The sequence below is a fragment of the Camelus dromedarius genome, chromosome 10 (genome assembly GCF_036321535.1).
Source record: "Camelus dromedarius isolate mCamDro1 chromosome 10, mCamDro1.pat, whole genome shotgun sequence".
NCBI lineage: Eukaryota > Metazoa > Chordata > Mammalia > Artiodactyla > Camelidae > Camelus > Camelus dromedarius.
The window spans coordinates 37985812-38011360 of record NC_087445.1 but is presented as its reverse complement, the minus strand read 5'-3'; the positions used below and the strand labels follow the sequence as shown (position 1 = coordinate 38011360).

General features: G+C 36.2%; 2 protein-coding genes across 4 annotated transcripts in view; one reads left to right on the top strand and one right to left on the bottom strand.

Moving 5' to 3' along the window:
• The window catches only part of C10H9orf85 (chromosome 10 C9orf85 homolog), a 53817-nt gene extending 48347 nt beyond the window's left edge, over positions 1-5470 (bottom strand). The window contains exon 1 of the mRNA XM_010999903.3: positions 5165-5470. Coding sequence (XP_010998205.1) covers positions 5165-5266 — 102 coding nt within the window. The 5' untranslated portion in view covers positions 5267-5470. The remainder of the gene's footprint in view (positions 1-5164) is intronic.
• Positions 5471-5730: 260 nt separating this feature from the next.
• The window catches only part of ABHD17B (abhydrolase domain containing 17B, depalmitoylase), a 40661-nt gene continuing 20842 nt past the window's right edge, over positions 5731-25549 (top strand). The window contains exons 1-2 of one of the 3 annotated variants that reach the window (XM_064490271.1): positions 5731-6361; positions 9042-9088. The gene's annotated coding sequence lies outside the window, so the exon portion shown is untranslated. The remainder of the gene's footprint in view (positions 6362-9041; positions 9089-25549) is intronic. The other 2 variants (XM_031449867.2, XM_031449866.2) reach the window with 2 other exon arrangements.

Sequence of the window (25549 nt, the reverse complement as noted above, 5' to 3'; positions counted from 1 at the left end):
GATCCACTTTGTAATGATCGTCTGTATTCTTCTTACAGAGACAAATAAACAAGTGTCATGACTGGACTGTGTAGATAAAAGCTTACAAAATGGGAAAATATTAGAGGACAGCTATTAGAATTATTCTGACTTCTGGTTAATGAAGATATTCAATATGTTAGAATGTCAACCTGTCATTTGTTTTCTTTCTGGAGAAGTCAATAGTATTGTTTTAAAAAAGGGCTGTTAAAGATAGTTTTCTACAACTTCTCCAAACAAAAAGCAACAAAAACAGAACTTAATGACATTTGAGTGGTTAATCAGCCATTTTGCTGTAATATCTATTGTTAATCGAGGTAAAATTTATATCAGTGTCACGCACAGATCTTAAATGCTCAATTTGAGTTTTGATAAGTGCATCCATTCTTGTGATCTTGTTTTCATCACTCCAGAAAGTTTTCTTGAGCCCTTAAGTCAATACCCCCACCACCCAAGGCAACCACTGTTTAGATTTCTGTAGATGTGCGAAGCACCTGACTTCTTTCCTTCCACGCAATGTTTTTGAGATTTACGTACATGTTTGAAAGTATCAGAACATTTTTAATAGCAGAGTAGTATTCCATTATTTGATTGAAACAATCTGCTTATCTATTGTCTTGTTGAAGGATATTTGGTTGTTTTTTATCCCTCCAGTTTTTGACTATTGTGAATAAAGTTTCTTGTAAACACAGAATCTTGTTCTGCTGCATAAATGTAATCATACCACCTTAAACCTAAGACAGCTTTCTGTCTAAACCAGGAGCCGAGGGACCTGACTTGCTTAGTATCTGCTTTCACACGGAGTGAGAGGAGCCCCACCCCTACTCCAGAGCCCTGGCTGATTAGATGGGACCTGCTCCAAGCAGCCCATATCTGTGATATGTGACACACAAGGGGCCACACCTTGTGAGGAGAGACTCTCTGGAACATTTCAGACAGGTACTGTTTAGGGGCAGTGGCAATAAAGCTCATCTCTGTTCCAAACCTAATATGGTCTCACATTGCTTCTACTATAAACAAAAATACAGTATTAAAAAACAAATACCAATACACGTACACAAAAAGGGACTTTTGATTTACCTGTTCTTTGAGGTCTCCTAGAATAGACCTCACCTAATCAATGGATAGCCACATGCTAGTAATGTAACTTTGGGTACATCACTCACCTCTAAGTCCTAACTTCCCAATATGCAGAATGGGATAATTGTAGCTTCCATCTTAGGGTTATTTTGAAGATCAACTTAGATAATATATATCAAGTATGCATAGTGGCTAACACACATAAATACCCAGCATTAGCTATTATTAACAAAACTGTATTTCCAAAACTATTTATAGAAAGTATAACCTCAGATTTTCATTTTCCTTTTCCATTTCAAGGTAATAACCAGAGTTTCCCAAAATGTGTATTCCCGTCAAGTTAATTCATGTTCAACAGGTATTATGCAAACAAAAGGATTCCGAAGCCAAACAAATTTTGGTTAAATAACTTTTTATGAACTGCAAAACATCTGGATACTTTATACTAATATATACTATGACTCCCTAAAAGTGAGATCTAGAATTGACCATGAAATTAACTCCTGCCCTATCAAGAAGATCAAGTGATCCTGGGGCCCTAACACTTTCAGACATGCTGGTAAAAACAATGCTAACCACACATGTGAAACAAAAAGCATCCTTAAGAAGATAATATATGCTCTTCTCACTTCATTTAGTTAAGTGCTATCCATCCTTCAGATCTCAGGAAAGCCTTCTTAAACCCTACAAACTTAATCAAGAGTTCCTGCTAGACACTCTCAGGGTTCCCTTAGGCTTTTCCTTCATATCTCTTGCTGCCTTTTGTATTAACATACTTGAAAGATTATTTGATTGCCTGTCACAGTGCCCACCAAAGTTTCAGTTAAAGGCATGGCTGTATATCATGCCCAACCTTATACCCCTAGCATCTAGCACAATGTTTGGAACCACAAAACATACGTCGAACAAATATGTGAATACAATAATTTCACTGCAGCTTTATTTGTCATCGTGAAAAAATGAAAACACTCAAATGTTTATTAATAGGAAACCAATTAAATAAGTTAATCTACCTATATATTGTAGAATATTATATAGCTATTAAAAAGAATGAGCTTTATCTCTACGTTCTGACCTACCTACTTTACTAAATGAGAAAGGAAACATGTTTTTATTACACATGTACTATATATATTGTGCTAGATGTCTAAAAACATACATATCAAATTGCTAACAGTGAGTACACCTGAAGAAGAATAGGCCTGGAAAAAGGTACTTTCACTTTTTACTTTATACATTTCTCTGTTGTTTCAATATTCTTCAACAAATATGCATTTCTTCCCTAATTAATTTTTTTAGGCTTCGAGTAACTGCAAGTCCATATAAACTTCATATGCATTATGCTTAGTTCATATTTGTACCACTATTTCTTAAAAATATTTTTATAATGCTCTCCACAGCAAACATGAGAGGAAAGTAAGACAAGAGATAGTATTAACCCTGTAGTATAGGTTAAAAGCTATATGTAAACTGTCTAATACCACAAAGCAAAATAAACAACGTTAACTGGGGCTAAAATGTGGCTCTTTTTTCTTGGCCCAGTGTCCTTCCATTACATGTCACTGCCTTTTCAGTAATAGACACAAGGCTGTCTTGATATAATCAACATTTTAGTACCAAAATGACTAGAAGACATTTAAACTATTCCCATCTCCACCTCAACTCTGCAGGTCATGAGAGGGCACTGCAGGCCAATGGGTATAGAGGCTTCTTTTAATAACCCCAGTGAAGAGGAGGTTACAAAATCCTAGTGCACGCTCCTCACTATTAGACTGTGTCCTTATATTAAGCTGAAATCCATCTCTGTTACTTTGACCCTTTGGTTCAAGTTTGGCCACTTGGAATCCCATAGAACAAGCTTCTCTCCTCTTCTAGAATATATTCAAGTATATGAAGACAGTTTTTACCTGTCTCCTTTTGGGAGCAGTTGCTTTACTTAGACAAATTTTCCAATAAAACATTGGTCATTATCCAACTTCTAATTTCGGTCCAGCCAAACTGAAAGTTTGGCAGAGGGGGAGAAAGGGAACTATCATGCAGGACCTACAAAATAATGAGGTACAAGTAGTCAACTGTTACTACAGTCCTTCAAGAAGAGTTACAGAGAACTGTGCACATCTTAACACTCCTTTGTTAAGATGTCACTGAATCAAACAACTTTCTGGTATAAAGCACAGGAATGAAAACAGGGTCAGATGCTTCTGACAAAATCTTGGCTTTAGACAGCTGCACATAACTAAAGAATTTGTTATGAATGCAACCAACTATTATTAGTGCTCCATTAGATGAACCATCAACCTAATGATCTTTTCTCAGTAAAATACTTCTTGCTGTTTTTGTTAGAACCTCCAATAACAAAGCACCTGGTAGGTTCTAATAATGGACAAATGAGACATCCTCATGATTTAAAAGAGACAAAGGAATTAATGATAAAAGTGGTAAAATGAAACTTAGTGACTGAACTTAAGACTCATGAAAAGATTTAAGACCATAATGACATGGTTGTTAGATAAAACCAGAAAATGCACAACAGAAAGTACAAGAAGTCTAGGAAGAACTTACAGACCAAGTACAAGTACAAGAAGTACAGAAGCTACACTGTAGCTAAATAGTTATTAAAACTGCTTTTTATCACATTATGAAAAACAGTCAGAATTAAACACTTGTGCAAAAACTTAAAGTAAGAATAAAGGACAAGATAGACATCATTTGGAATAGCACAGCTTTTTATTCTGGTTTACCTACTGATGATGGTCACAAACTTCTGAATCTGAACCTAATTAAGGGAAAGGGGAAGTCCTCTGAGCATCCAATTGAAAATATTCCTCCTCAATCTTCTTTACTCAACTGTCCTTCCCTTCATCAGAATTTGTTTATCATAATTTATAATTATCTGTCTTTGTGCTTATTGCTCAATGACCAGAAAACTGTAAGTTCTTTGAAGGCAGAGTCAACTCTTTTGAACACTGTATACTCATGAGAGCGTAGGGCCTTGTACATGAAAAATGCTCATTAAATGTCTGTATAGGGAAGACAGAGGATAGGAAAAGGTCACTGGTTACCATAAACAGTCATTTCGCTTTCTTAAAAAAATGTTGGGAAATTAATCACTTGGTTGACATGTACTATGATCCAGATTATTTATATATATATAAATATATATATATTTTTAATATATACACAATCATTTAGTTTAGCCTCACAACAATATTGGCAGGTTTCTCATTTGAGACCAAAGTAAGAGTCAGAGAAATTAAATATTAAATGACTCGCTTAAGCCACACACGTTGTAAATTTGAGCTCCAGTTTATCTTAATATCAGGTTTATTTGATGTGATGGTGGCCCCCAAGCAGCCCTTGTTTTCAATTATCTCCTCTCCATACAGCTATGGGAATAGGAGGAAATACCTAACAGCAAATTAGAAGCTGTATACAACCCAAGACCTCTGGCTACCTGTAGTCTGAATTTTCTTCAGCTTAAAGAAATCTGCTAAAGGAGTATAAGCAGCAAAACAAACATTATTACATTCATCAAATAATTTGATTCTCAAAACAATCTTACAAATGAGACAGATATTCCCTATTACATTGGTAATGGGGCTAAGAGAGCGCTTAAGAGCTTTGACATTCTCGCTATAAATCTATGGGTCTGGGATTTTCCAAAAAGAAATAGTGAATGCATAAACTTGGTGCAAAATGTGAAAAAGACACTCGCGCCATCGTTTTCCTACTGCAAATTTGTGGTCCAAATGGGGAGCGTTTGACTCTATCTTCCCATTTGCATTTTAGGTTTGATGGGGGTCCCGTTCACTCTGCACGATTAGTTAAATGTAGAACGCCGTTAGTTACATGTTGAACGCCGAACATATTTACAAGGGGACAACACATCCAGGTCAAAGAAGTGGCGTGGGAATATCATTTTAGAAAGGGCTGCACTGCAGCCAAAACTAACTCTGGGCTGCGGTCCACATTCGCCCTAGCCAACTCCTCTCATTTCCCTCTTTCCCCTCCACGGAACCATTCCTTCCTGGAGTAGTCAGATTTAGTGCAAAAGGCAGGTTCCTACCTTGGTCTGAACACTCTTATCAAACTTGTCGTTTCTGAAGCTAAACGTATTCTGGTGCTTCTGAGGCCTGGAACGAGCCACGTTCCCCTTCTGGGAGCTCATCGAGGAAACCACAATCACCTCGCGCTGGGACAAGGAAGATGCAGGAAAGATAGATACCAGGAACTACTCCACGGAGTTCACCCTTCTGTCACTGACCCGGAAGGAACTTTTCCAGCCTTTCTGCCCCCGCCCCCGGAAGCCCACGTGACTCCTCGCAGAGGTCAAAGAATACCCTCCGGCCCCCAAATCTCCAGCAAGGCTCCTTTACCGGGCCCCAGTCTCGACCCCTTCCCCCTCCCCGCAGCCTCTCTCTCAAACTTCGCGAGTAAATCCTGCTTTCTTTGAAGCGAGAATTTCTCCATTGGTCCGAATGTGACAGTCCATCAAAGCGGAGGGGCGGGGAAGCTTTGCTTCTACTGGCTCTTCTTTTCCGCAATCCCCGCCTCCTGCCGATTTAGCTCAGCCTCTCCCGGCGCTTGGCTCCTCGGGGTGGTTTGTGATTGGTGGAAATCGGGCTAAGCTGAACGCGTCCCTCCCCCGGCCCGCTCTCAGGCTAGAGCCCGGGTCAGGTTTGGCACCTTCCTCCAGTCAGTGACCAACTCTTAGCTTAGCGAGCGCTGTGCTCGCCCCTGTGTTCTCTTCCAGCCTCCCTCCTGCCACGAGAGCGAGCTCCGCATCTGTTAGGCTGAAGAGGAGCAAAGAAAGGATTAAAGAGAAGAAAGACCTGGCTGGGTCTGGGTGGTGTCTGCAGTGCCAGGAAGGGAGGCGGCGGCGGCGGCGGCGGCAGCAGCTGCGACCACGGCCGCGCGGGACGTGAGGCCCGACAGCAGCCGGCGGCGGCGGCGGAGGCGGCCGCTCCAGCGCCTCGCGCCGGGGCCGTTAGTCAGCAGAACGCGAACCCGTGTGGAGGAGCAGGGCCGGCGCGAGACGAGACTCGGGAGCTCGAGCCGGCCCCCTCGGGCGCCGCTGTCCTTCCTTGTCCCGGCGCTGGGGCTGCAGCCCTCGTCCCCACCTCCTCGGCCGGGCCCGCCCGCAGGCCGGGAGAGTCTGGCGGCGGCGGCGGCGCGGATCACGCCTTGTAGAGGACAGCGCGGCGGCAGAGGTTCCTTCCTGGCCCTTTCAGCCTGACGCCTTGGCTGAGGCCCTCAGGTGCAGGTGCGTGGGGCCGCGGGGGCCCGCGCTGCGGCCGCGTTCGGGGAGGGGGTTAGGCCGGGAGCCGCAGCGCGGGAGGGAAGAGCCCGGGCCGGGCGGGGGGAGGGGAGCGGGAGGCGTCTTTGTTGTTGGCGACTGGGATCCCTCTCGGCGCCGGAGAAAGGCGGGGAAGCCACTCCTGATCGGATCTGGGGTTTTGTGGAGATTCTCTGCTGGTTCGGTGCCGGGGAGAGGCAGGAAAGTCCTTGCTGTGGGTGAGGTTGCGGGAGTCTGGGGGCGGGTGACGGACTCGGGGAGCTCTTCGGTCCTCCTTGCAGAGAAGGGTCTCATTTTCACTTCCTTTGCTGTTCTCCTTGTGGACCGAAGGATGGGGCCAGGTTCACATTCCTCTCCCTGGCTCGCTGTGAGATTCGCGATGCCTGAGAGCTTTCTCCTGAGTGTCCTCGTGTGTGCCAGCCTCGATTTTAGATCCAGTCTACCGCGAGCCTGGTGATTTGTGTGTTCTGGTCCGGCCGTCATAGACTTTTTTCTTTATACGGTTGAAATTTACTCTTACCTGTTTTCGAACCTTAGGGTAGATTAGGAATTGTTTTCCAATTGAAAAATCAGAGGTTTATTTTGGATTTTTTTTTTTTAACCCTGAAACGGAAAGTTCTGTTAAGTTAGATTGTACTGTTATGGGGGATTTTTGTAAAGAGAGTTTAACCTTGGCTTCTTTTTTTAAAATGTTGAAAGCTTTGATCCATGGTGGGATTTCTTACAGTGCCAGGTCACAACTTTTCTTAAGCGGTGCCTTAAGTCAGTGTGAGGTGGATTTGTTAAGCAAAAGGATGAATAACGGAATACATGGAGGGTGACCTTTAAATTTGGGCTATTAGGTTATGAAAAGATATTCATGTTTAATACTTTTTTGTAATATATAATACTTGACCTGCAAGATAATTCACTTTTATGGCTCCAGTTAATAAAAAGAATTTTGGAGATCTTGTGTCAGCATTTAAAACTGCCTAATGAGTCTGAGTAAAAAGACAGGTACGCGTATACATGTTGTGATAGTATTTGTTTACATTAAAAAGATTTACAATAAAATGAACTTTTCTCTATACTGAGTTTGTCTTTTAATATGTTTATAGCATATAATCATATTATATGCTTATATGCTAATATTTCGATAGTGATCATAATTGTCAGTGTTCTAATTTGGAAGTCCAATTTTTTACTTGTTGGTAAATTGTTATTTTGGGAGTTGGGGTGGTGGCTTACTTAAAGAGCAGTGGAGATAGTCATGTTTCAACTTATAAAAGAAATAAGGTCCCTGTTGTGTAATAGTTGCTATAATACTTGAGATCCAGGAGGAAATGAATAGCACCCTCACCCATATTTTGACCTCTCTTTTCTTCTACTCTGGTATTAATAAGGTTAATTGGCAAGGATAGGATTAGATTTTTAGCAGGCTAGGCAGTTTTAATTTTGTCCCTCGCTGTGCAGTACTGTAATTGATTAGTGGCTTGCTTCTTGAGTATCTTTGCCCATTTTGAAATGTGTATGAAATGACATCTGACAAAGAATTTTCTATTTCCTGTGGCAAACAGAATTACCATAAAGCATCATGGCAAAATGATAGTTTGTAGTTAAATGAACACAGAACTAGGCAATTAGTGTCTGTTCCAAATTTTGTCACTGAATTGGTCTACAACTCCAGGCAAGCTATACCACATCTGAGTCAGTTTCTCCATCTGTAACAAAGGGCTAATAAAAATGTGCCACCTGCTCACTTACACAGAAAGGGCAGTGAGAACCAGCAGTGCTCTGGTTATGTGACATTGATTGCTTTAATTAAATAAGTACTTTTAAATGCAGTTCTCTTGTTTTGGTGTTATGAATTTCAGTTCCTTGGTGAAGAATTAGCATGAAGAAACATAATAGGGAGAATGTCTATCCATATGCCATCATTTAGGAATTGATAAACTCAAAATTTCTTCCACGTTAAGAAGAAAATATAACTTGGTGTTGTATCTTGAGAAGCAGTGATGCCAAGAAAATAATGTGACAAATTGACTTGGTTTATTTACTGATAGATTTTATTTCTTGTATCTCCAAGATTTTGCTATTCTCAAAAATTACTGCTACCTCTCCTACCCTGTTAAAAAATTTATCACATATAAATATGCCTCTCAAACCCAGCCTTGTGAGTTGGCTAGGAAAAGTGATGTTTTATGACTTCATTACAGATGAAATAAAGAAAGCGTAGAGAAGTTAATTATTTGAATTACCTGAAGCTACACAATTTGTAAGAAGCAGAATTGAGACTTGATTCTGGGTCTTCTGACTTCTAGTCCTGAATCTTTTGCTTTGGAGCAGTGTTCTCCAAACACCTATCTAGGCCCAACAGTTTTGACCAGTTCTGGTGAAATGAGAAATAATAAGTATTGGTAACACACAATATAATGAATATCCGTGCACCCATTACCCAGCTGAAAAAACAGAACTACAAAACAAAGTTTGCTCTGTAGTTAGTACCCCTGTTAAATCCTGCTCCCTCTTTTCCCCACCCACAAACTGAAATTGACAGGCATCCTTCCTATCCATGTTGTGATAGTATTTGTTCTTTTATATTCATGAACATTTATATAGTTTTTCTTTGATTGTTTTAAGACTTTAAATGTAAATTTTGTATCTGTAGCTTGCTTTCTTCATTCAACATGCCAAAATTCATCTATGTTTATTCAGGTAATGCTAGTTTATTTTTACTGTCATATTGTATGTGTTCCATTCTGGGACTATATCAAGTTTCTGTTGATCATTTTATTTGTTTACAATTGTTTACTTATTAAACAGTGCATAGGGAATATTCTTGTTTATGTTTACTTAGGTATGTATGCAAGACTTCCTTTAGGGTAGCAGTTCTTGACTCTGTATTCCATTTTTACAGAAATATTTTACAACTTCCTCAATACTGTCCTAGAATGAAATTCATAATAATAAACTTACATTCGTATTTTAAATAAAGTAATACCCTTACTAAAATAAAGAAGTAACTTATAACAAAATAGTATATTTCACTTTGTAAATGCTTAGGCTCAACCACCCTGTGATCTTGCCTACCAAGTGTGGTAGTAGACCAGTGACATCAGAATTCTGAGAGCTTGTTGGAAATCAGAACCTCTAGCCCTCCCTACCCTAGTGACTCAGATGCTGAATATTAACAAAATTCCTGGGTGATTTGAGTGCACATTACAGTCTAAGAAGCACTGCTAGAAGAAACAGTAGTCAGGTACTTCACAGTAATAGTATCACCATGAATAGGACGCCTAATAATGCAGATTAAGCAGGTGTGTTGAATTGGCATTCAAATATCAATAGAAGCACTGATGTTGATAAAGAAGTTTCTGAAATAACTAATAACTTTCGTAAAGTTTGAACAAAAATAAAAGTGGAATCTGCTCTCTTTACAGAGGGGTTGCATTCTTTAAAATCTTTTATCTATGTTAAAACAAGACAAATATACTTTAGGTTCTGTTTATTAATATCTGACTTTATTTTTCCCCTGTTCTAAAGTCATGGGACATGGGGCAGCATTATCTTTATGCATCAAGAGTGCCTCCTGTCCCTGACATCTATTCAGTAGTTCCCCTCATTCGTTACAACAACTAAAAAGACGTCACTGAGAAAGACTGACCTGGGATATAAATCTAGTAGTAGATTGCTAGAACAGAAGGTGGCTGTTGCTTCTTCAATTTCATTAAATAGCTACCGGTTTTCTCTCCAGGGTGTTTGTTGTCAGTAATGCGTGAGAGGGTCTATTTTCCCACTTTCCAAATACTTTCGACTTAAGTTTTGCCATTCTGAGGAGTAAGAAACAGTACCTCATTGTAGTTTTTATTTGTATCTCCCCAGTTAGTGTGTAAGTTGAGAACTCTCTGATTTATTTTCTAGTCATTCATGGTTTTTCCCTATGAATTACTTATTCTGGTTTTCTGTGGAATTGTTTTTCTTACTGATTTGTAAATGCTTTTTATGTATTCTGGATAACAACACTTAGTAGGCTTTACAAATATCTTCTAGTCTTTAGCATGCCTTTTCACTTTAAATTTGGTGTCTTTTGATGACTAGATGTTCTTAACTTTAATGTCAAATTTATTCTTACTTGATTGTGCTTTTTTTTCTTTAGAGGAAGTCTTCTCTATCCTGGAATTATAAAGATTCTGTTATAATTTCTTTTAAAAGTTTTACTTTTTTGCATTTACATATTAAGTACACATGAGCTATTTTTATATAGTGGAGTGTTTAGGAATCTAGATTTACTAAGTGAAAATGACTACCCTTTATACTGAAATTGCTATTTTTTATGTTAATGTGTTCTTAGGAAATTATAGTGATATAGTAGATTATAACTGTGTTCCTGGCTCTCCCATTTAAGTTGTGTGAACTTGAATAAGTTAATTGACTTAACATACCTGAAGCCTTGATTTCCTCATGTGCAAAAGGATGATAACCTGAAAAACATATTATTAAGATTAAAGGAGATAACAACAGAAAGCTCATCTCCCCCATCTTATCCCTGTTCTCACATGGCACTCTATTTTATAGCATTTGTCACAGCATATAATAACCTCTGTCATTAGCTGATAAATTTTATCTCACCTTACCCTTGTGAAATGCCAAAGGAAAGAACCAGTATAGTGATACATTTCATTAGCATATAATCATTTTAAAACTTCCTTTAAACCTTTTTAATTTGAAAGTCATTTCATGCAGGTTTGTTGTGAAGTGTTTTATATTTACAGTGTCTGTACTAGAGCTTCAAATTGTATTACAGACATTAGCTTATTAATCATTACATACAATCTTTGTGATGGAGGTAGTGGATGTGTATCATCTTGTCCTTGAAGGAATTGAAATTGCTAGATGGCATAGAGTTACACAGAAAATCGAGGAGAATGTGGGCCAAATCTGAGTATATTTGGTTATATTTTCCTTATGCTCCTTTCTTTTTCCCCTTCTACAATATTGCTACATTGACTCTCTTTAAAGCGCAAAAGCAAAAATATATAGCTTGTGTTACATTGTTGGATCAGTGGCCTTTGGAAAATCATTAGGATGTAAACAATACTTTAGTTATGACTTTATTTGCAGTTTTCCCCCATGAAGCTTCTCACCGTGTCTGAGGTGATACTGAAGGCAATACGATTAAGGGTCTTTATCCTTAAAAATGCGTACTGCTAAAGAAATTCCTTGGCTTTAACTAAGGTTTATTTTTAGAGTATAGTCACAGTAAAAGAGTAGGATTAAGAGAATAAGTATATTCTTGATGTAGGTCAGGATGATTAAAAAAGGAGGGTTAAAATAACCTCATTAACTTGGTGTAGGCAAGTCTCCATTCCAATCCCAACAAACCTCAAGTGTAAAAGCAAGTGCCTCCAGGAACGAAAATAGAAGACATTATCAGTTTATCAATTGCAGTAAACTTACTTGGCTTCTGAATTTAGATTATTCTTAAATGTGTTTTGAAAATTAAAATCAATTGAAATAATTCCTGTAATAAACTCCCCCCCACCGCCGCAAATGCTGTCTGCAGACTGTGACCTCAATTTTTTTTTTGTATCTGATTTGTATCCTACTTGGTATACTGATAATTTTTTACACTCTAGCTTTGCAGTCTCCACCCCTAAAAGTAAAAATTACTCTCTGCATATTAAATGGAGTGAGGATGATTTTAAAAACTTATACATTGAGGACATTCTGATAGAATTCCCTAGGGTAATGGCTTTCAATTTTTTGTTAGAATCTATAATAAAGACGTTTTGCTTCATGACATAATACATGTGTATGCACACACAAAAAAGTTGCACCAAAGAGATTATCTATATCGGCTTTAAAAACACAAACACAGAGTTTCATTTGTTTGTAGGCGAGTGGCAAATTGGGGAAGATTTTTAGCAACAGAAGGAACAGTATGCACAAAGCGGGAAAGAACTGTGTCTCTTATTGAGGAACAGTATGTTCAGTAGAGTGAATGGATAGGGAAGTGCTCAGAAATAAGGCTAAAGACCAGGAAGCAGAGAGGATGGGGGAATCATATGTATGCATACTAAGGAATTTAGATTTATCCAAAAGGGCCTTAAGACCCACTGAGAGATTTTAAACAAAAAAATGAAATCACCTGGCAACATTGTGGAGGAGTATGAGATGGATATTGACTTTATAATTTATTTATTTTATAATTTTATATATAACATATATAATATATAACATTATGTATAACATTTATAGCAGTGCATGAAAAGTGGTTGAGCTAAGATGTAGCTGAGGTGGTAGGGAGATACATAGGAGTTAGGCCTTGACTGAATGAGAGGCATGAAGAGAGGGAGCTGGAGGAAGAAGGAAAAATACATATGGTGATATTCAGGGCCTGTAGCTTAAGGGGAGAGGTCTGTGCTAGAGATTTAGATTTTCAGATTAGGCATCACTAGTGTGTAAGTAAATGGGAGTTAAAGCCATGGGTTTGGGTGAATTAAACAAAAATAAGAGGAAAATGAGAAGTAAAGAAGTTTGACTCTGAAGGATACTCAGAGAATCTTAAATATAGATACACATTTTTTTTTTCTTTAAGAGAAGATTTGTGAATACAGTAGAGATGAACCAGAAGAATTCCGGAGAGGCTGAAGGTACAGGAAACATACGGAGAGAACAACTGATTAGGCAGTTTCTGAAGACGGTAGAGGCATTGGAACCCTCTAAGAATATGTGTGGAGGAATGTGTAGAGGTCATGAGGGAGTGACACTACTTCGGAGTGGAAATGCAATCAGTATTTAATTGATTCCTAGGGTCCAAAAAGAGATTATCAAATATGTGCCTGCCTGTTCCAAGTAAACAAGAACATCTTTTTCTGCATCTACTATGGCAGGAATTTAGATGTCTCATTTAACATTTCCTGTAACTCTGCAGGGTTTATAGATAAGATTGAGGCTCAGAGAAGTAATCTGTCTAAAGCCACACAAAGCAGAAGGTAACTAAGCTGTGATTTGATTGCATTTATATTTAGTTTCAAAGCCAGGTAGTTCTAAAACTTTTAATTTAGAGGGGACCAATCAAATTTCCAAAAAGGGGGAAGAAGAATAAGAGGATACCAATTTAAGTTTTGCCCAGTACAATCACTTCCAAAAAAACTTAGTATCTACTACCATTTTTCAGTTTTTGACAAAAGTTTCATTTTTCACAAAAAAGACATATTTTAATGTTAAAAAACATAGAAAGGATATAATCTCCAAATAGAAGGCAAATTTTAAATTTATTAAACCTTCTACTTTTGTCCTTAGCTTTCTCATTTTGCTGAAGAATGGTAAAAAAAATTTTTGTGGTCAAGTACCAGGCCTCAAACCACTCATGCCAAGAAATGACAACTTTATTTCATGACTCATGAAATAACAACTTTATATACAAAAGTATAGTACATTGTTAACCATTTTATAACAAACTTAAGTTATTATAGCTGAACATTTTATTGTGTTCAAGAAAACTAAGTATTTCCTCCATATTAGAAACTGCTTTTGTAATTTGTTTTGCAAATTGATTTGTAAGGGTTTTCATTATCAAACTTCTAAGAAATTAATAAAATGACTGATAAACTGAAGCAACTGAGAGAAATTCATAGCATTAATTCACAGACTGTTTCCTTTTGTAAATTTATTAGATACTTCTCAGTTTTGTTTATGGCTTATTTTTTAAATTGCTGAAAGCCATTGTAAAATCTAAATACTTCCAGAGAAAAGAAAATCAAATTGCTCTCAGTATCTTGTGCCATTGCTTTCTACCCTACCTTGACCCACTTTGGGAATATTATCCTGTATGCATAAAGTCATTTGCTTATAGAAGTGTAAATATTGCCCAATCAACTATAACAGTGTATCTTTAATCAACACGTGTAACTCATTTTTTACGGTTGCTGCCAAAGTGAAGAACTGAGCTAAGTTCTGTGTTCTTTAATTCTGAAGTTCTGCTTCTGCCTAGGATGGCACTGGAAAGTAATTAAGAGTAATACAGGGATGGGGAGAGGGGGAATCAATGTTTAGGGGCCTACAGTGGGGCTCTGATTGATTGATATCAGTTAGGGACATTATGCTGCACCTGGAAGCTACTGGAACCAATCACTCATTTATTTTAAATACCCAAATCTTTTAAAAGTAAATGCTTCAAGAATGTAAATCCTTCCCATGACCATGCTTTCCATCCCAAAAGAAATTCAGTCAAATTTCAGCTTTTACCAATATAAAAGATGATGTTCAGCTTTTGCCAATATAAAATTAAAATTAACTCTTCAGCATAATTTGTGAGTACTATGCTCTCAAAAATGGCTCCCAAAGTAATCAACTGGGAAGCATTTTAACTTTCTTTTTTTTTTTTTGACCACCATCCAAATAACTTTTAAAAATCCTTTAAAAAAAGGATTTTATAGCCTTGTCAAAGGACACTCATGTTATAACTTAACATATAAAAATACAGTATTGTAGCTTTAGAATCAGGAAGTGGAATTTGCTGTTGCAGTTAGTTAATAGATATTAGCCAGCTAAAACATCTCCAGTTGGCAAATTAGTAAATTGTACATGTGATAATTATCCTTAACTTACTGGCCTGTTTATTTAACTGCTTCTCAGGGATTTTAAGTATGTCAGAAGGTGTTTATTTAATGCATAGAGTGCAATATAAATAGAAACACAATTTGTTAATTATGGTTTCCAGAAAGATTCAAGCCATAAATTATATTCACTGCTGTTGTGAATCCTGGTTCAAAACAGCAAAACAAAACCTATTATATTTAGCATTATCTCGGTTTATATTCTGTCAGGTCTTGGGTATAACTACAAGTTCTTATTTTCTTTACTCTTTATCTCTTCATTTAGTTAGTAGGTTATTATTGATCAGGTGCTGCCTATAAACTGCTAAAGAAAGTGCACGTGGTCCCTGACCTCATAGTAAAGACTTAGGCATTAATCAAGTAAGCACACATGGCAGGGATCACATTTTTCATTTGTAAAGGGGAACTGGGTGCTATGAGAAAGAATAACAATCTGGATTAGACGTTTACAAGGTCTCAGGGGAAAAGTGGCATTTAAGACTAGAATAGTGAGAAGTCAGAGAGGGAGCAAACAACGCATGTGTGCAAATCTGGATGTGGAAATAGCTACCATGCTTTCTAGGAACTGAAAGAGGGTAGAGGAGACTGCAACCATAGAGGTGAGAGGGGAGAGTATCAAGATTGTTTGGAGGGGTGAACAAAGGCCAGATCACACAAGACCTTTAATAAGGGCCTGTAAAGAAGGTAGATTTTATTACAAGTACAGAGGGGAGCTGTCAAGGAGTTCTTAAGTAGATTCCCTTGTAGGCTATGTAGAAAAGAAATTGTAGATTAGGAGAACATATGAGTGTAAGAAATTCACACTTAGTCTCAAATATTTTTCCATTTGTTTGTTTACTCACACATTCTGAGTTGTTCCTTTTCTTGTCTTACTTATTCTCCATAACCCTGGTCGGTCCTTTTGTTTGTAAAAGCCAGGGGAAAGGGTAAAAAGGTAACCTGATTAAAAATCAAAGAAGTTGCTTGTTTTCTCATCTACAATTACAAGTGACAGAAATTGACTGACTTTTCCCAGTTGAACTCTCTAGCATTCAGACTATAAGATACTGAGGTCATTGTAAACTACCTGCTATTTGGTACTATTTTGATTTGATTTCACTAGTGTTCCCACAGGTTTTACTTTTTTTGTTCTCTTTAGCAATGTCAAATTTAGAAGCTATTTTTATAGGCTTGGAATTTTAAATAGAATATACAATCACATTTCTTCCTCTGTAGGGGCATGGAGAGGAAAGGAACCATACCTAGTTATATAAAGAACAACAATGTGAACATAGGATATGATGCCCTCCAAAATCCAGGCAGATTACAGAAGAGAGTGAGGATTTTGCATAAAAAAATATTCTTGCTGGAAAAGCTCTAGATCTTATAGTTGAATCTTCTCACATTAAAATCAAGACAGTTGCAGAGTGTAAGAACTCATTTAAATAGAATTATTATATCTAGAACCTGTGTTTCCTAACTCCTGAGCTGCTATTTCTGCCATTCCTTTATTTTATAAAAATGAGGTGTATATAATGTGAAATAAGACGTCTTTAAAAGGTAAAAATTGTATGCAATGCCAAAAATTAGATGAGATTAATATTTCATGCCTAAGATGATATTTGTTTAGTAACCCAATTGATGACATTTGGAAAGATGAGTGGATCACTCATCTTTAATACTTGCTTTTTCCCTCCTCCCAAACAAGTATTTACACCAGAGATACATTAGACACATATCTAAAACTAGGTATCAGATTCTTCTCAAATCTGGTATCGAGGATTTGCCTCAACTGTTTTTTGCAAGCTTCTGTTTCCCTTTCCTTCCATCCCACTCTTCTCCATTTGCAGTACTTGGCATACAGTGCAGAAACATCGTTGTTCTCTATCAGCTTTGGCCAAGATACTTTTCAGACCTATTCTAGAAATTATCACCAAAAGAAAACCAAAAAAGTCTGCAGTATATATTTGATACTTGCCTCTTCAATAAGAGAAGTTAAGACAAAATTTTTATTAACTAAAACATCCATTAAATCAAGATTACCTTTATTTTATATGATAGAAAGTTATATATGGTACTAATTTAGAGAAACAATTACAATAGTTTAAATGTAGTCAAGTGGGAATATTTAATTAAAGGATGTGGTTTATACATTTTACAATGTATAGCCATTTGTTAATTATCTACTTTCTTAATAAGGTGTGTTTGGTATACCTCCATGTAGCAGGTTAAGGGATGTGCCTGTTTGAGGTTTGTTTTTGAAAAATCTTAAACTTGAAGTATTAAAATTTAAATAAATTCTTCAAATAGTACACCAGTTACCAAGTTACTGTGCTCTGAAATCATCAGTACTATCATTCTAATATAAATCCAATCAGTTTATATGCAGTTGCCTGAATGACCACATCTTCTGTATTCCATTTGTAAAGAGCCTACTGTGGTTTTCTATGCATTGTTGAACAGAGATTTGTTTTTAAATTTCTCATTTATCTAATCCACCCCATTCCCCAGTTGTTTTCTTCCTTTTCACTAGGCTTTAGTTCTTTGCTGTAGTTCTTTCTCAACTATCATACTTTCACGTTTCTCTTAGCCTGGATGGTTTTTTCCCTTTGCTTTTGAAACTGCCAAGTTCTAACTTCTTCACAAAGTCTTTCCTAAGTATTGATACCTACGTTTGCCTGATTCCTGAAGCTTGAAGTCTACCCTGCATTATATAGCACTTAATTATTTATAAGATGAAAAGACCCTGCAGAGCATTAATTTATTATAATAAATATATATTAATTCATTTATTATAATACACTTAAAATATGGACAGCCAATTTATAAATGAGTACATGAATTTTAGAATTAAAAGAGGCTTGGATAAACATTAGGCCAATTACCTTATAATTTTCAAATGAGGAAGCATAGCAGTTAAATGACTTGCCTGAGGTCTTAAAGAATTAAAACTGACTCAGTCTGTTGAATATGTTTTTCTTATTTTCTTTAACTAGGCATTTAAATCTTTCTTCTTTGAAATAGTTATTCTAGTTCTTGTCATGCACTCCTGAAGAAAATGTGCACAGAAGGTAAAATTTCCATGTTTGAAGAAATGTTGGCAAAATGCTGATTTGTTGAGGCTGAGAAAGGTATTAAAAGCACAAGTAACAGTGATGAGTGTTTGTTACACATTTTCTGGGAGTGGTGGTATTTCTTCAGGCCTTTACTTACAGGTGAGTGAGTATAGCTAAGGAAAAGCAGCTGGTAACCAAGAGGAAAAGGAGGTTATGGACATGGCAGTTTATGCTGATAAACTGAAGGCCATTTTAGTTAAGGACCGATTGACTTGTTACACAAGTCTATGTAGAGAGGTAATGATACTTGTTAAGGAGTATGATACTTATATGGAGGCTGCATAAGTGCTGTAATTCCCCCAGTCCCTTCTATAAAAGTATTATATATGGAGAAGGGATTGATAGATTCCTCTTATCAATACAGTTCTGTGGTTCCTCTTTCAAAATAATATCCTTAGAAACACTTGAAATTGTACTCTGATTCACGCTGAAGCCGTGTGGTTTTGTTTTTTCTTACATGCTTAAACAGATTTATATGTTTCACTTCTATACTGTTTTATTAAATAAGTGATAGGGTAAAACTGACTTAATTTAAATAATCTAAATTTCACTCCTGCACCAAATAAACATTTCTAAGGGGTTAAATCTTAGAGCTGGTCTAGTGGAAGAGCCTATTTTGAGAACGTGATGTTTAATACCTACATGCGAATTTGGACCATTTCCATTTTCAATTTGAAGAATATGTCAAGCTCTTCAGTTTCTGTAATGCCACCTTGTCAGTGTTCTAATGCGTAGAATTTTTTCTTATTAACATCTTCTACCCAAAAACAGCAATGTATCAGCATTAACATAATATGGTATATTGCTCTCAAGAATTGACATTGGACAAACCCTTATCAGGATGGTCCTGAGTGAGGTACTTTTTAATTAATTCCATGCAAAATCAGTTAATGTGCTATGAGCCTAGGCTCAAACCTGAAAATTACCTCAGATAGCAATGGCACTATTAAAGATATGTGTGATTCTCTGAACCCTGAAACCATATACAAAGTTTTTAGAAAGATGATCCAAAATATTTAGTAAGAGTGACCTGAAAACTCTTCTCAAAAATCCTGTCATAGTACTTGAGTTAAGATTTCAGTTACATATTTATTCATTTACATATAAATTCATCAATATGATTAATTTACTCATATTCAAAGGAATCAATACTTTGATTCTGTCACAGCTCATTCTGTCCCAAACTTCACTTCTATGTGATTAATATCCTCATCTCTGGGCAGGAATTTCTTCTTTGTACTCCTGACTTTAAATTTCTATTTTCCCTTTTTGGCACTGCACACAATCCAGATTACAATTCTGGTAGTGAGTTATTCCTGGCCTGGAGATGTGTCCTCAACCTGGGCATTAAGAAATGTCCCTTACTTATTGTTGTATACTGAGTACACAAAAATGTATTGCTTTTCTATACATTAACAAAGAATTAGAAAATGGTATTTTTTAAAAGATATAAATAAATAGAGAATACAGGAGTACAATACTATTCCCAAATCAATTGGGGAAGATTTTAGTTCTTCCCAAGTTGATTTCTAGATTCAGTGCTGCTCACCAACATCCCAACAGAGTATCAAGTATCAAAGTTAATTCAAATGACAAATCCCCATGGGGTGGTAGTGTAGGTGTTATTGTAAACTGATGCCACCTTTGAGAGCAGTTTGATGGTCCATTTCAGGTACATTTTAAGAAGTAGAAGTTAGACAATACTGAAGCATACTTCCAAAGACTTCCTAGAATCCTTACAGATGTGAAGACTGCTGAAATATATCTCTTTCTTTGATGTAACAAGGAAAATTTGCCTTTTTAAAATAGTGACTTTTGAATCTTCAGAAGAGAACAACAAAGCAGTGAGTTTATAAATGCCAGTCCATGTTTTATTTACCTATTGCCATCTGGTGGCCAAGAGCATTTCCTTCCTTCTTGCCCCAGGTACATATTCTCATATCTTGAACAACAAAACTTTATTTTTTTCATGTAATCTTAGATTTTAAAATTTTATTTGGTTTGGTTTTGATTTGTTTTTGTGTATGAAATGAGAGGGTCTTTCACTCTTTTTTATTTCTCCGCTGGGCTCATTATACTCTCTACATGTTCACACTGCAGCAAAACATTTCATTCCCACACACTCATCTTAACTCAGTGATTAAAAGCATGGACTCTGGATCAAACTGCTAAATATGAACCTTAGCTTCTCTCAGGTGATCATGGTGGGGACCAAACTCTGTAAATCGGATTGGTGGATGGGGAGAATAATGGCATCTCTTTCATAGGGTTGTTATGAGGATTATTTATGAAGCTTTTACAGTAAGATCTAGCTATATAAGTATTTTGATAAACAAACACTAGCTTGGCTTTCATAACCTAGCAAAATATCATACCTGCAGATTTAGATTTCTCAATGTCAGCTTGATTTTGTTTTACAAACTTCAGCTCAGCTGTCATTGGCTTTTGAGTGACTGCTGTGTGGCAGCCATTGCTAGAAGTAGGTATACTTGAATGTTGACTACATACTGTGAACATACAGTTCAGAACAATAAGGACAGGCATGTCCTTGTGGTTAGTAAATCGTTGGTAATTTACAGAGTGGTTCAGTTGATTAATTGTGCAATAAAGAAAAAACATTTTTGAGCCCAGTAAGTCTGGCTTCCTTTGAGATAGAACTTCATGGGTCCTTCATATACATTTCCATGCTTCTAGAAGATATTTTTTAATAATCTATATAGACTGGAATTTACTTTTTCAGTCATGATTCACTGAGCACTACAGATACAAAATGTCTGAAAATCCTGAAGTTTAGAGAGTTTGCAGGGTATGTATTTAAATTTAAATTTCTTGAAAAATTGAAATGTTTTATTTTAGGAATTTAAATTTTTAAAATACTTTACTAGTATAATTTTCATGTTCAACATATTAAATTTTAAAGTATATTCATATTTTAAAATTAATTTTGAAATGTTAACTCAGTTTTGTTTTACTTAAATACACAAGTTGCTTGACATAACATCTCTTTATTTTGTTTCTGATATATGAGAAGTGAAATTCAAACAAACAAAATAAATCTACATTAGAGTGAAGCTAAAAATATTTTTATACTTTTCAAAACATTGAAAAAGAAAGAAAGCAAGGACTTGAACAGATGATTATTCAGCCATCTTCTTAGCAGTATTATTCATAATAGACAAAATTGCTCTTCAGCAGATTGATTAATGGATAAACAAAATGTGATACATACATAAAATGGAATATTATTCAGCCTTATACTTCAACATGATGAACCTTGAAGAAGACATGCCAAGTAAAATAAGCCAGTCACAAAAGGACAAATACTGTATGATTCTACTAGATAGAGACAAAAAGTAGGATGGTGGTTGCCAAGAGCTGGGAGAAGGCAGGAATAAGGGAGTCATTGCTTAATGGTACCGTTTCAGTTGGGGAAGATGAAAAAGTTCTGAAGACTAGTGGTGGTGATTGCACAACAATACAAATGTACTTAATGCCACAGACCTGTATACTTAAAAATGCTTAAAATGATAAACTTTATGTTACATATATTTCATCACAATTAAAAAAATTATTTCCCCTACAGTGCCCAGGAGATATAGAAGTCATACTTGTTGAAAAGCAGCTGTGTGAAATGGGGGTCTCTCTCACCTCCTCACGAACACCTACACTCCCCTTTTCCACATCATTACCAGCCTACACCCCCTCCCCTAAAAATTACAACTCATTAACCATAACTTGCTAAATATAAATTGACATGCTTGTTTAGGTACTTTGTTTTTAGTGGTAGGGGAAACTTTGGAAATCTCTTCAGTCCTTTCAAATTATATATTTCTTCATTCTTTTATATACTATGGAAGATTGAATGGATCTGAGAAATGAGGCTTAATCATAAAGTTTTAGAACTAGAAGAAATGTTAATATCTAGTTCAAACTTCTCATTTTTTAGAAAAGAGTTAAATATAAAGAGATTAACTTCCCTAGAGTCATGAACTTTTTAGTTTCTGGACTATACTGTACTAATTGGAAGAATTTACTGGTTTGAATCCCTAGCTGAATTACTGGACCAAATAGTTAAAGCTGTACCATGTCCCTGAATATTTGTAAAGTATCTTCTCTTCCCAGTGAAGATGGTAAACAACTCTTTTTTGTTCCATAGGCAGGGTGTGTTATACGAGAGATTGAAAGACTTGAGACTGACTCTCAAACTTAAGTACCCTATCCCCAGAAATCCTCTTTATTTTTGTAGTTACGGAAGTACAAAGCCTGCAGACAGTCCTATTCATACTAAAAGTCTCTTGGGTCAGCATGCTTACACAAATATAAAGGAAACTCAGTTTAGTTCTTTGTTCATAAATATGAACAGTCTGTAAAGGAGCAGTCTAATAGCATGAAAATCCAAGATGAACAAACGAAGCAAGCATTATCTGAAAAACACAGATGGACAGAACAACAGTTTGGCTCAGTTAGCATTCTGAGTGAGATTTGAGAAGATATTACACCCATAAAACAATTAAGTTTTAATGTTAAAATTGATTTTACACTCCAGAATACCAAGGTAGTAATCAGTAAGATAAATGAAAAGAAATTCCCTAGAACATACAGCTGAGAGAGAGAGGGGGAGAAAGGAAAGAAAAGTTTATAATTCCTGGTGGAAAGAGAAGAAAATGGAAAGGAATAAAGAAATCGTGGAAGAAAAATTCTTTATGCTAAAGAAAGTCCTGAGGCTTTAGATCAAAAAGACTATGATTATAGAACAACAGAAAATGATGAAAAGAAATCCTAGGTAGACAGACAGCTGAGCTGTGAACTGGCCCAGAACATAACTGTTTTCAGATTAGAACAGAACTCACTGGGGTCTAAGAACTTCAAAAAACAACATGGATTCTGTTGCACAAATTCTGAGGAGTTGGAATGTGTTAAATATGATAAAAACTTACGAAGTTTTAGAAAATTCAAAACAAGCAGCAGCTCCAGGAAAATTAAAGGCTCTTTAGAAAGTCCAAATATAGAACAAAGTGAAATGTGCCTTGTTTTTGAGCAATTATCAGAATTATAAACACCTTAACACTTGGAACTTAGTGATAACTACTCAGTCTCTGGGTATTATCACACCACTGAGATGGCAATGGATAGCGTAAATACTTTTTATTGTTACCCAATTTTTTAAAAAAATCAACCTATAGATGAAACAAAGATGTAATAGTTATAAAACAAACTGCAGATGATATAAAACTTTGTGAAAGTAATTGTATAGCCAACAATAATGGTATTCGATTACATGGGGAGCCAATAGAAACTTCCTAAAGTTGATGGAACAAGAAATGGAGATTCAAGTATAAATATCAAGTTATAAGAATAACCAGTATAAACTAAAAATAACATCAGAATGAGCAGAGAAGGAGGGAAAGAAGGGTAAATTCTCTGAATCCTTCATAATAACACTACATAATGATAGCAGAAGATAAATATATGAGTGTGGTATTAAGCACCAGATCTAAAAGCAAATGACCCAAAGTCATAGTTTCTGGGGTTGAACCTCATTCGGGTTTGAGTTTGGGGTGGAATTAAGGAAGAGACTTTTTTATTTTAAATTTTTAATTTTTATCAAATTCATATAAGCATATAGTTAAGAAGCCAAATGATTCTACAAAGTTTGTTTTGAAAATTAGCAAGCCCAGGCCCCCATCTCCTTGATCTCTTCTTTTCCAGGGAATACTAACTTTCTTATGAAGGATTCTTTTGATGTTTACCTCAGTACTCTAGATAACAATATTGCTTCTTTGTTACATGTTGACATCCCACTTACAGAAGGCCCCCTACTATTATGGACATCCTCATTCCCACAGCTTCCCTGTGTAACAGTATCCTTGGCTCTGTCTTTCAGATTAGTCTGATTCCTCAGAGAAGATTCTTCCAATGTAAACCTCTGGCTTTCTGAATTAGGAAGGGTATCTAGGGAACTGAATTATTAAATTGACTTTTAACCAGTACTTATTTTAGCCTGACAGGGAGAGTTACTTTTTATTTCTTAACCTCCTGTGTTTGAAATTTGTTAAACCATGTCTTGTAATACAATTTTATAATATTACAATGTTACTTTTAAATATTATATTAAATCTTAGTTTTGAAGCCTGTTTAATAATTATTTGAATATGGTAGTAGTGTTATCACCATTTACATTTCTGTCTTTTGACTGTGGTGCCAGGATATCTTGCAGCAATTTCAATTTCCTGAGAACAAAAGCTTTGCCGTTGTAGTTTTTACTTAATTGGAACAGCTTATTTTATTTACTACTTGATAAGGAATGACTGATTTGGTATTGTTCATTGTTGATGGTAAATGGCTTTATAATCTTTTTTTATGACTCATGGAATTCTAACTGGGATACCAATAATTTGAGCCCTCTTTTTGAAAAAGATTGTGTTCATTATTTATAATCATCAATAGTCCTTAAATTTTCTGAAACTTATGACTACTTTAATTAGATTATATTGTGCTATAGATGGATATTATAAGGTGTGTAATGTATTAAGTGTTCATCTGAAAAATGTCCCAGAAACAAATTTTGCTTATTATAAATGTGGAGGAAATAATGTGTATTTGTGGAATATCTCTACCAATGTACTTTGACAGCTTTTCTGTAAACTTTGAGGATAAGCATGTTTTGGAAAGTTTTTCATTAGAAGTGACAAAAAACTGATGATTATGGGTAGGGAAATGTGTGTCTGTTCATGCTTTAGCTTATGGTCAGCAGTGTGTAGAGGTGTGGCTTTGAAAGCTGAGCTAATAGCACTTTCCAGTCACTAAGAGTTTTATGGGAATCTGTAATATTAACATTTGCAAAAGTCGACAACCTGTCCTTCTGCTTGTTTAATCAGGAAGACTTGATGCACTTGTTCGGGCATTGCATAAGTGGATCATCAAGATCGAGTTTAGAATACTGTATGGGCAGTATTCAGAAATTAGTTAGCTAATAGTCACAAATGTTCTTACGGTTCCTCATGGTTTACTTGCGCCTCCAGCATACAAAGAACCTTTCAAGAACGTTGAATTCCTTTGACACATCAAAACCATGCATTTAAATGTATAGATACCCTAATTGATTTGCATTCCTCATTTTAAATAAAATGGCTTTTAGATTAAAATTGGGTTAGGTGTTGTAATATTTTTGTCAAGATAGTAATCTTGTAAAACAGTGTTGTGTAGGTAGAGTTTTGGCTGGTTACAGTGTTCAGCAGGATCTATAAAAATAGCTTATTTGTACTTTGATGGAAAGTTCAGAAAGGAAGGCGTTCCAGCATTTACAACTAGTATGAATATGAAGTGTGTAAGCTCTGGTTCTGGATTGCCTTGGTTTGAAAGGTTTTAGTTCAGCATTGCCTGATAGAACTTTCTGCAGTTATGGAAATGCTTATTCTGCACTGTGCAATTTGGTAGCTGCTGTCACGTGTGGCTAGTAT